At 38.8% G+C, this 12,520-nt stretch overlaps 1 protein-coding gene across 2 annotated transcripts in view; it reads right to left on the reverse strand.

Annotated features, from left to right (window-relative positions):
• Nucleotides 1-2,396: 2,396 nt before the first annotated feature.
• AMMECR1 (AMMECR nuclear protein 1) overlaps nucleotides 2,397-12,520 on the reverse strand; it is a 112,060-nt gene continuing 101,936 nt past the window's right edge. For both annotated transcript variants that reach the window (XM_068962881.1, XM_068962880.1), the window contains 3 exons: nucleotides 6,577-6,667; nucleotides 5,086-5,182; nucleotides 2,397-2,541 (listed from right to left, as the gene is read on the reverse strand). In XM_068962881.1, the coding sequence (XP_068818982.1) occupies nucleotides 2,427-2,541; nucleotides 5,086-5,182; nucleotides 6,577-6,667 (303 nt within the window). In that variant the 3' untranslated portion in view covers nucleotides 2,397-2,426. The remainder of the gene's footprint in view (nucleotides 2,542-5,085; nucleotides 5,183-6,576; nucleotides 6,668-12,520) is intronic.

Raw genomic sequence — 12,520 nt, forward strand, 5'->3', positions numbered from 1 at the left:
TAAAAAATCTGATATGATTTTAGAGTCCGCATGACCAGTCACGTGACCTGCTCAAGATTGATTAGCACCGTTAAATACATTAATACACACATATGTATATATTGTATACACACTCACATATGCATGTAATAGATCTTTTCTTTAAAAAAAAAAAAAAAAAAAAAAACTTCTAACCATGAGCTCACCCAGGATGAGGAGCCTGTTGAACTGATGAGATGATGGATAAGATGGATCAATATTGGTCTATTCTGTCTCTCTTCAGTTTGCTTGTTTGATTTACTTTTTTTTTTTTTGCAGCAGACAATATCATTCAGCTTGTGCTCAGTTTCCCTAAAAGGGCAAGAAAAAATTTCCATCAGGTAGCCACTTGTTTTTATACTGAAAGACTAATCTGCTCCAAAATGCTCCCAAGTAGAAATGAAAGGACTCAAAATCCTTTTCTAAAGGCCAACAGCTAGGTTTCTCTAACTAATCTCTAGGTTCAATGGAACTGGCTACCGAGGTTCCATTTCAGGCTAACAACTGGCTTCTTAGTTAAGGCATCACAACTGAAAATGGTTATTTCAACAACGGATGCTGTGGATGAAGGAATACCAAAAAACTTCTGAGAACTCTGATCAAAAACAAAAGCAGCTGGCTTTGCTGCAAGGGCCAGCAGAAGAAATTCAGCCAATTCACCTCACAAACTAGAAAAGGGTTTTCAAATTCTGAACTAGCAGTCTGTTACTTGTCACAGCAACTACATGTATAATATGCCATCTTGATATTCAGTGACATCGTGTAGTTTCAGACTATATGTTCTGCACCGTACTTATATTCATCACTTGAAATCTTTGTTTCCTGTTTGAAAAAAAATGTTTACACACACACATATATTTATATATATTCATGGGGTCGCAAAGAGTCAGACACGACTGAGCGACTGAACTCAACTGAACTCAACTGAACTGAACTACCAAAATATGAAGATGATCTTTCTCCAGAGTCATCTGTCATTTTTCCTGGGGTATACATACAGACCTCCCATTGGCACGAGGAAGTTCTCTGTGTATACATAATGGGAAAACAAGCGGGCAAATGCGCTGGGCTCTAGCAACTATATCATACCTAAATGCCAATTCTATTTATGCAGGGGTAACATAACATCTTCTCAATATAGTAAATGTGTTTCTATCAAAAGTATGTAGTGCAGAAAGAGATTCAAGCGATTTTATAGTATTTCTAAAACTCCAGTATTGTCCCCATGATAAACATGTCTAAAATCACGACATGTATGAACTTTTGTTTCACTAGATTATCATTACCATTTCTTTAAATGGTAGCTAAAATTGTCTCTGGCCAATCATGACTTATTGAAACCTAAGGCTAACAAATTTAAATTAATATATAATAGAAATGTGTCTCTTTTTGGTTATTTGCTCAAAATAATTTTTTTCAGCTTAAAAAAATACTCAAGAGTAAGCAATTTGTCTAATCTGTTGTTTCACATATACAAACAATAAAATTTTATAAGAATATTTCTCTAAATTGCCTTTTTTCTAACCCTTCTTAATTCCACTTCATTATATTCTTCTCAAAGGCACTAAATTCTGTATCTGCTCTCTTCCTGATATATGCTGCTTTTCAAAATGATTTCTGTAGCATATTTCAAAGGTAGCTTGCACTTTCTTAAAACAGTGATTCCGCTTGTAAGTTGGTTCTATAAAGTGATGAGGCAGTTTTTCCTATGATAACTAGAACAATAGGCATAAATGATTTCTCACTCTGTGTGACAAGTCCTATCACGGACCTTCGAATATTCTACACTAGAATGAAAGTTCATATATTTTAACCATGGGAAAAATATACTTAAGCAGTAAAGACCCATATACTAAGCTCTTATAGTAAAATGAATTTTAGACAAATTCAAAAGTATACAAATACCTGAATCTGATATGAATTACTCCCAAACATGGCTATCAAAAGTGATCTATCTTACGAAGGAAAACGGAGGAAAAATCTAAATAAAATCCTTAAAAACTGCACAATTTCTTCCATCCACAGTCAAAAGAAGGAAGAAAGAGAAGAAAGAAAGAAAGAAAGAAAGAAGACAGGAAGGAAGGCAAGAAGGACAGAAAGACAAACCTGACTGAAATAGCAAAGCAAAATTCTATATAATATTATAAGGAAAGAAAACTCCAAAATTCATATATGCTGCAAAAAAAAAAATGATCTAAAATAATAAAACAGGAGGATCTTCTTAATGAATGCCACTTTCCTACCCGTTACCATGATGATCTTAGTTGACAATGTCGAAGCTTCACCATGGCAACGGAAACTATCATCATAAAATGGTACAGTAAAACAGATAGCTAGACCAAGAAGGGGTAGGGTCTCCTGGGAAGAGGTCTGCAGAGAGGCCCAGTGACTGGTTGTGCGGCTCAGTGTCAGGAATAATGGTTGTATGGTGGAAGGGGATGCCCAATGCCATTTTGGAAATGATGATGCTGGCGATGAGCAAGGTATTCAGCATAGCTCAAGGTCATCTTTTCACTACGGTACCTGAAAGAAAGTCAGGGAAGAGACAAAGTTAACATCATGAAATAGGTGATGTGTGAATGTCAGAGCCAAGGGATCCTTAGAGATAATTCTATATCAAGAAACAGAGACCTGGAGAGACCTGCCCACACAGCAATACATAGCAAAGGTGAGAACCACCCAGGAATCCAGAGTCTGAGTCCAGGACTCTGCATTCTACTATTCCTTGTTTAGGGCTTCCTTGGAGGCTCAGATGGTAAAGAATCTGCTTGCAACGCAGGAGACCCGGATTCAGTCCCTTGGTTGAGAAGATCCCCTGGAGAAGGAAATGGCAACCCACTCTAGTATTCTTGCCTGGGAAATCCCATGGACAGAGGAGCCTGGTAGGCTATAGGCCATGGGGTCGCAAAGAGTCAGACACGACTGAGCAATGAACACTTTCACTCCTCGTTTAAATTGTTCTAGAAATTGTACTGCCCTCTCGGCTCCAGTTTGCTAACAGGAAAGAACAGAGGAAAGCCAGTCTATTACTGTCATGTATACATTTCATTCACTTGACTACTTTTTCTTCTGGGATCCTCCATCGGTTTTCTTTTACCATTCTTTTCCTTCTGTCCACAGGTCTCAGGTTTTGCCATTAAGGGAAAACAGCAGCAACACAAAACGTGTCTTGATTGCGGTATCTCAATCCTCTTTCCTCATCTTTTTTTTTCCTTTTTCTTTTCATTGCCACACTTCTCAGAAGAGTCATGTGTTTTCTACCTCTCCATTAGGATACTTCTCACCACTCCCTTTGGAAGCTCTCTGTGCCTTGCGTTCTGTAACTTCAGACTCCCCTGGTGCTCCCCTTACCTCTTGGACTGCTCCTTATCTCTCGGATCACTCATCCTACCCTTGTGCCTTGTAAGAGTTTCCTACATTTCTCCCTTCAGTTCCTTTGTCCCTATGCTCTGTCCCAGTTCAGTGAACCTTTGCCTCACAGCTTCAAGTATGTCGTCTTTGCAGATGATCCCAAATCACCACCTCTAGCCATGAGCTCTACCCATGTACATTTTCAGTGACCTATTGGACATTTCTATACAGTTATCCCAGGAAGCACTTAAAATCCAGAATCAGTGCATAAATGGAACTCCTCAATGTGGTCCATGTCTTGGTCAAAGGGACTGCCTTGGTCCCTTTTATTTAGATAAAAGCCTTGACTTGCTCATCTTCCCTACTCCTGAATGATGACTAAGTCCTTTTTTTTTTTCCACAATATTTTCTTTTCCTTCCTTTCATGCCATCCCATGGCTACAGCTCTTAAGGCTCCCATTTCACCTTCTTTAGATTGCTGCCACATATTCTTAGATAATAGAAATGTCTCCTAATTTTCCTGTTTCCAATTCTAATTTTACATTTCAAATCCATCTGTTCAAAACCCGTCAGCGGCTACTATTGCCTACAGTCGAGTTTAAACTTCTCTCTGCCTTCTGGGCCATATTCTCCCTGGTGACCTCCTTCTCTATGTACACTGATGCTCAGCTCCTTCAGTTGTGTCTTGACTCTGCAACCCCATGGACTGTACCCTGCCAGGCTCCTCTGTCCAGGGGACTATCCGAGCAAGAACACTAGAGTAGGTTGCCATTTCCTCCTCCAGGGGATCTTCCCAACCCAGGGATCGAACCTGCATATAATACATCTCCCACATTGGCAGGTGGATGCTTTACCACTGCACCACTTGGGACGCCCCTCAGAAAGTTCTCTTTAAGTTAACCCCTTTCCTCCCTGACTCTCCCCACCTGTCAAATATTCTACTCATTCTTCAGTGAGTAGAATTCTTATACTCAGCCTCCAATCTACTTCCTCTTTGAAATTTTCTGTTATTCACAACCCCCTCTTGGAATTCCTCTTTCCCTACTCTATGATCTCATACCATCCATCATATTTTGCCTTCTATTAATAATTATTTTTGCACATGCCCTTCTATTCTCCTAGAATGTAACTCCTCAGAGCTGAGAATAGCTCATTTTTAGACTATAGGCATTCAGTGTGGTTTTAGAGAATTAAAAGAAATGGAAACAGCAACCCATTTTCCTAAAATGTTTGATACTTTCCTTTTTTTAAGTCAGTACACCTATGAGCCCTTGCAGAAATTCATTCAGCATCTGTGAGTCTAGCTCAATTGTGTTTTTTTCAGCTAGCTTTCTGTCACTGCCAAGATTCTAAAATGAAATTCAAATTTGAGGGCTGTTTATCAGGATCCTGCGGTCCTGCTAAGGCATGTCAAAAGCTGACCAAAAAACTCAGGTAACTTTCTTCAGTAACGTAGTCTAAAGGCTCAGAAGGCTTGCTTTAACAAAGCCAGACTAATCACACAGAGCTAAGATGGGAAGGATGGGCTCATACAGCATAGAGGCTTTACTGTTGAGCAGAGTTCCATTGTATCCACCCTCAGAATGGCCCTGCCATTCATTTCACTCTGTTTCAGAAAAAAGCAGCAAGTATAGTTAGAGAAAAGATTACACAAGGTTACAGGTATGCACATCAAAATATATCAGTCAGCCCTGCACTAGACAGTGCTTTCTGTACCTGGTCAGTTTTATGGTTTTCCTGAATTCATTCGTAATTGGAGCTTTGTATCCTCCTTTTCTCAGTAAGGAGTCTATGGTCTGAATGTGGTCCCATCCTGTGGAGAGTAGACCAGATAAAATACCAGTCAAGCACATGTAATAAGCACCTTTGGTTAAATACAAAATGACTTTGTAGAGGTCAGCTATCACTGTCACCAACTGCTATCAACCCCTTTGGTCCTAAAAACAGGCACACAGAAGGGCTAAGATTTCACCCTGTACAGAAGCAGGTATACCATGGCACACCTTCAATTTTAGCTATCCCTGCTGGCTCACAACACCGGCTTCTTTATCTCAACCACATTCCAAGACACAGAGCCTAAGAGGCCAGCAGTAACTTCTCAGGGGTGTCTCAGCAACAAACCATAAACACTGTACTCTCCTCTAACGGTGATATCTTTAAAAGGGAGGGAAAAGACTCACTGTGCCAACTCAGTAGGACATAGGAGTCCCACACCAACTCATGGTAATTGCCATTTCTAATGGTATCTTCTGGAGTCAATCATGTATATCTGTGTGCAGCATTCAAAGGCATTTTTGTGGGTTCTGACACAGGATGTACATTCATACCCCAGGCCCTCAAGCTCATGTACGCTCTACAGAGTCAGCAGAACTACAGAACTAAGAAAATTTCAAAAGTAACCCCAATAAATCTTCAGAGAGCTGCTTTAAAGACTAATAACTCATTTGGGGGTTTACTATTAAATTTTTCAGTTCTATATCACATTTATATTAAACAGATATGGTGAAACCAAATTACCCATGCTTTCTGATGAGAAGAAAAGCTCCATGAGATAAAGAAGAGATATTCATTTCAACTAACATGAAATTATAATTTAGTAGTGGCTAGAAAGGACAAGATACTAGAGTGAAATGTATTTGGGGTTACACTGGTAGTTCCTAAAGCTTTGTGCTATGTATGTAAAGTCAAAAAACATTTGTTGACGAGGAACAAATAAAACACTATAATAGTTCATTTATTCTCAATGCTCCTAATCTTCACGGGAAACTTAACAGTTTTAATAGTAGCAGAATGAGTAATGGCAACCACCTAAGGAAACATTTGATAATGACAATGAAGTGTGTGGCTGACCATCAAACAAAAGACTTGTTTATTATGCCATAAGGCTATAGCACAGTGGAATATGGGAAAGTGGCACATCAAATTTACAGCAAACCATTACCTAAAAGCCCAAACTTTTACAAATCTTTCCTTTTTTGAAAGTTTATTTTTTTATGTTTTTGCTGTCAAACTTTAGTACAGAGATTCAACTTCTGTGTAATTCACAAATTTCAGACAGACATTGCAGTGGCAGTGATAGAAGAATCACTTCTTATAATCTGACAGTGATCAATTATCAGATATAACTGCAAGGTCAGATAGCACATTTTACTTTGTTTATTTGTTCAAATTCTTCACCAGATGGTATAAAATAAGTACAGCAATGACCTTGCTCCTTTGCGACCTCCGGTAGATAGGTGGCGGTGCGTTTTGATCCTTTTTCATTGATGAATTCTATTCTAATGCCATGTACACCCACCTGAAAGAAATGGGCAGTTTTATTAGTACAGTCTTCTTCATAGGAAAAAAAGAAAAAGTTATAATTTAACTTTCAGAGAATGCAGTTTTTTTTTCCTTTCCCCTTGCTTTTTGGAAAGGCATATCTCTTCTCTTTCCAAAACACTGACTTTGGAGATTGAAGGCCAGTATCATGGCCATGGAGACTGAAAATGTTGATTTACACGTGCCCAACATGCACCAGATTATGTATGCCATTCTCTTTGGAACTGGGACCACCACTCTGGGGCTGTGTGTAGAATAAGACAATCAATGGCAAGCATCCTGCCCCCACCCCCAAATCGTAGCTCATGCCAATAAGGAACTAGACCAAGGGAACCGACTTCAGAGAGACAGCAAACAACCATCCTGCTTTCAGGGGCAAACACCATTTCAGACTGAGTTCCAGAACTTGTGGGGTAGCTGACTCCCTTCCCAAACTGTCTAGTCTCTTTGAAACCTTGATTAGATGTAGATAAACAAACACAGATAAGACAGAAAAATCTAACAACCAGATCCTGCATCGTCACCCATTATGTCTGAAAAAAAATGTATTATGGCTTGAAGTGTGCCTGTAGCAAACCCTATCTATCTACAACACTGCTGCCAAATCTAAGAGCAGTAAAATTTCAAACTACCTTGAGGCAGGGCATTTTCACACAGTTTCTTATATACTAACCCAGAGACCACTATAACTATATTATGTGAAACAGACAAACTTTTGATGATGCCCTAAAAAAGGTAGTCTCTTAAGCAAAGGGAAATTTCTTGCTACTGTTTTAAGAACATTATATACTTTTTGTTCGATTAGCATTCAATCAAAAGGAATCTGTCCTTTCTGGTCATATGTCACATAGAATAGTACATAGAGCTAAAGACCATACAAAGTTCTTATATTCTTTATATACATTGATAATGACATTTCAAAGTATAACAAACTCCATTCTGCTTTCCCAAACGTATGGCTGCTATAGGTCAAGGGTTCCTAGGTGGAATTTAAGGTTGTCCAGGAGGGAAGATGTTAAGACCAGGTAAACATTTTTACCAAAGAGGCTTCTTTGCAGAACAGCTGGTTACATCCATTCATCTGTATGGATGTAAAGGCCTTTTGCTTCTTCTGCACTTAGCCTGAAATTTCTCAGTTTTTCAGGAATAAGAAGTCCTCTGGAAAAGCCATTTTGTTTTTTTCCCCAGGTCTTCACACATCCATCCATTCATTAGAGCCTGTCAGATCTTCTGAGAAGTTTATGTTTTTTATTAAAGCCTACCTCTGTGGGTATTTTTTCTATCTAATATCAGTATTCTTATGAATATCCTTCTGCTGAAAATGCAATCAAGGCAGCTGTTTAAAAACTAACACAATAACGCCTCCCATCCCCTGTGGGAAATGACCATGGACAGCTGAAAAGACATTTGAGTGCTTAGCTATCAGGCATTTCCAGGATAAAGGACATCTACTAATCTCCCCAGTGCCTGACAACATATTGAGACAATGACAAATTTGCAACAGTTTCTGTATACTGACTTTCTGATCAGTGACTTTGAAATTTTTTCCTTCAACAATATCAGATCCTTCATAATTTGTTTTTAAAAACATACGGTATAAATAATTTATGCTGCTATCATTCACTGAGGTGAATTCTGCATCTTCAATTCAATTTATCAAAAACCCGTCATGTTAAAATTGAAAAGAATTTTGGTGTTTATTAAGGTGTCTCATCAAAACTGTGAGAGGAAGAGTGTTTCCCTATCTGTGAAATGAGAATGTTAGATTCAATCAGTACTGTTTAATTGGTCTGGGGTGGGGCTGGGGGCTGCAAAGTTTATCAGAATTTCAAGCGGTTCGTAGGTACAGTTTGTAAAAAGAATAACTCCCCAAGTGATTTTTATTCTGGGTTAACTAGATAACCTTTAATAATCAGTCTAGAGCCGACAAACTGTGGCTAAGTATTGAAAAACAAAAACGATTCAGGCAAATTGGAGGTGATTTACACATAAATCTTTTCTTCATAGAGTACATTCTGTACTTTTCAAAAAAAATTACAGAGATTTTGAAACCTAGTAATTTAAAAATGAAAAGAGGTAAGACCAATTGTATGGTACGTGAATGATATCTTAATAAAGATTATATATAGATATATAGATATGAAGACGGTAAGACCAAACTGGAAGGGCATGTTGACCAAAATAAAAATTATTCATGAATAAAACTGATTTACTTTTGTATTTCGAGGAGGCCCCACCATCAAATTAAATATAAAAAAATATCAAAATTTTCCCATTTTGAATCAGTACCACATTTACAATTTTTAACTCTTTTTTTGTGTTCCTATGATTCTGAACAATCGAATCCTAAGTCACTTCAGTCGTGTCCGACTCTGTGCAACCCCATAGACGGCAGCCTACCAGACTCCCCTGTCCCTGAGATTCTCCAGGCAAGAACACTGGAGTGGGTTGCCATTTCCTTCTCCAATGCATGAAAGTGAAAGTGAAGTCGCTCAGTCATGTCCGACTCTTCGTGACCCCATGGACTGCAGCCCACCAGGCTCCTCCATCCATGGGATTTTCCAGGCAAGAGTACTGGAGTGGGGTGCCATCGCCTTCTCTGTGAACAATCAAAAGCCCTTGTAAACTGAACTGTAGGTATGGTGATTTTCAAGTAATACCTTTGTGAGAAATAACTTATTTCATATGTCAAAACTATATACCACAGAGATATAAAGCCAAAGCCAGAGTGACTCATTTTTTTTTCCTGACTAGTAGAATCAGGAGAATGCTAATAATGTTCTGAACAGAATCAAAGTATAATAGCCTTTTTTCACCTGTTGAGCAACAGCATTTTCCTTGCTCCCAGAACCACAGACACCACCAAATAGTCACACTGCACAATCAAAACAGGAGAGTGGAAAACGGCCTGCTGTGGAGAATGACCAAATCTGGCTAACCTAGGAAAATCACTGGCCTTGCAAATTAAGTCATCTCCACTGAAATGAGCACCAAAACTAATTCTGCATTGTTGGAGGGAGGCATCTGTCACAGCTGTAATTCCAAAATGTAACCCTCATGTACAATAATTGAATACTTCATCCCTTCAACAGACTGGAGAATCCTTTGGGCCAGCAGCATCCCAGGAGACAAAGGCTCTAGCTGCAGTGATCAACTAGATAAGAGGGCAACTGACTTAGGGGTCTTAGAGTCCTTGAAGCAAACTTGCTTGAAAACACTATCACAGTAACTTTCCATTTCTTAGGATATATAGGGAGTTAGCATATGGGAAAACTATGTCACTTGACACCCTTAACCACCACCGCCTAAAAGTACAGCCAGGTGAGCAAAAACTGAGACACGCAAAATCTAGCCTTATTGGAGTCTTCAGGTCATTTTCAAAACTATTAGAAGGTCTGGGGAGACAAATGCTTTCAAGGTCCATCAGCTGTGATAATATCCTTTTAATCAAGGCTGTACTTTTACTAAGCAAAGCTATAAATCAACTGGAATGGTAGTAAATTAAATGTAGGACTTATAGATAAGAGGATATGGAATTAAACAGAGCTGTATCTGTGTGTGCTGTGATAGAACATGAAGAGCAGTTCAACAGATTCCTATTTCATGTTAAAAAGAAAGCTATATTTATTCTGAACCTTTCTACAGCAAGTGATTTTTATTAATGCTATTATACAATCTTTTGTTTTCAATATGGCCCAGAATGATTAAATATCAAGATGAATGTTAGGACCCTAAAATATATCTTGATTATTCTGGAGTTGATTATTCAGTGTGGGGATTATGCATCCCCAACTCCCCCTGGCCTCGGCCTCATGCTCTTTCCTCTCTTGTATATTTCTCTATTTGTTCATTCCTCTATCAGAGAGCATGTGGGCACAGGGAAAAGAGATACGTGTAAATTAATCAATTTTGCTACACAGTAAAATGGTTTGGTAGGAGAAGAGCTTATAAATAATGGCTAAAATGAAGCTTCTAGACTGCAGATTTCATTTATCCTCGTTATCTCACCCCTTGTTAGAAATGTGGCTTCATTTAAAACTATTACCCCCTAATGCAGTGACTCTCAACACGGGAGCATTAAAAAAAAAAGTGCCCTCTCCCCTCCTCATTATAATACACGGTCCATATTATGCCCTGTACAATTGCATAGTCAATGTCTAAAATACCCTATAATCCACTAGCAGCACTACAAAAGGGTCTTGCTTTTACTTGTGAGCCTAATCAGCGAGCCAACAATCCGGATATGCTGAAACAGGACAAAGAGTCATCTGGCTAAAAGCATCAGTGAGTATAAAATGTGATCTGGCTAAGTGGTGTAGGCTCCATGCAAGCCTTGGACCATTTGGGTCCACAATTACCTACACATCCTGACCCTTAAAGCTAAATCTGCCCCTGATCACATCCTGGCCAACAAAACCAATTTACTTCCTCAGGTTCATCCTGTCTTAGCAAATGTCCCTGTTACTCCCACTCTTCCCCATTTTCAGAACCAAATGTTGGGTTCTCCCTGTAATGAATGGTATGGCCATAGCTTCATTCCACTGATTTTCAGTGGGTTCATCTTGAATAAAATAAAAAATATTGGGAGGTCAAAGAATCAGAGGTTGTCTGACACAGCTTCATTGCTGGTATCATTTGGCAAAATAGGCTCTGCAGTTAACAAAGCAGCCAGTCGCTGGTCATTCACATAAGACTGACCTGCCAGGCTCAGTGTGCCAGTTCCATTGAACTGAATGAAAGGACTATGTTCCTAAAGAGAGGAGCTCAGGATGTTTGGCATACCCCCTAAGCTTTAGAGGCTAGCATCATAGGAGACACACATGAGGCTCTCTCATGGGCTCTCTCACAAAACAACCCATGGCACCACGGACAGAAACAAACAAACAAACAAACAAACTACAGGTCTGACCCAGAGTCTGGCGTTTCTGCTATTTTTAGGATAAAGCCACAAGTGATATTTTGCCTGAAAGCACAAAATCCACAACGCAGCACCTTCAACTCATTCAACTCACAGCCTGACAGTACACCTTTTGCCTCATCCCCAGCTCAGCCTTCTTCACACTGACTCTTACTCTCCCCAGTGAAAGCAAATTCCACATTAAAGAGGCAAATTCACCAAACTTGGTTGTCCACCAAGAATAATTCTTATTTGGGCAAGAAAAATTAGCATTTTCATCATAAGGGCTGATGACAATTTGTACTGATCCTAATGAATCATTTCCCCCAATCCTGATAATGCTGACTACAAAAAAAAGTCAACTACATATTGTCCAAACCTGCCCATCAAATTCCCAAAGTTGTGATTCCACATCACTTTACTCTACCCATCAATTTCAGAAGTTAAGTCTGAAGCTTTGAAAATGCCCATCTGATTGATAGTTAACACTTAATGGTTAACAATGAACACTTCAGAATCTGGCCAAATAATAAATTTTAAAAATAGTGTTGCTGCAGTTCAGGGTTTTTCTTCTCAGTAACTTTTACTTCTGTGAACTTTAAAAATTATAAACATGGATTTTTTAAAAATTTATAAGAATAGTACATGCGTATTACAAAAATCATCCCTTTTGAAAATTATACAGGAGAAACTAAAGATGATGTATAATCCTCGTACTATCTAGGGGCAGCTCTTGCCTTCATGAGACTTAAAAAATAACCTTCTCTTGAACCAACTGAAATGTCACCAAGGACTGTTATTAGGCTGTTTTTATCCATTATCTGACCAGTTCCCTTAGTCGTCTTTGTAAAAAATATTACAAAAGTAAACAAAAAAGGTAATTGATTGCAAAGCCTTCACTTAGGCACAAGTAACCTTTTAGTATATTCTACC

This window comes from Capricornis sumatraensis, chromosome X (assembly GCF_032405125.1).
Source record: "Capricornis sumatraensis isolate serow.1 chromosome X, serow.2, whole genome shotgun sequence".
NCBI classification, from domain to species: Eukaryota; Metazoa; Chordata; class Mammalia; order Artiodactyla; family Bovidae; genus Capricornis; species Capricornis sumatraensis.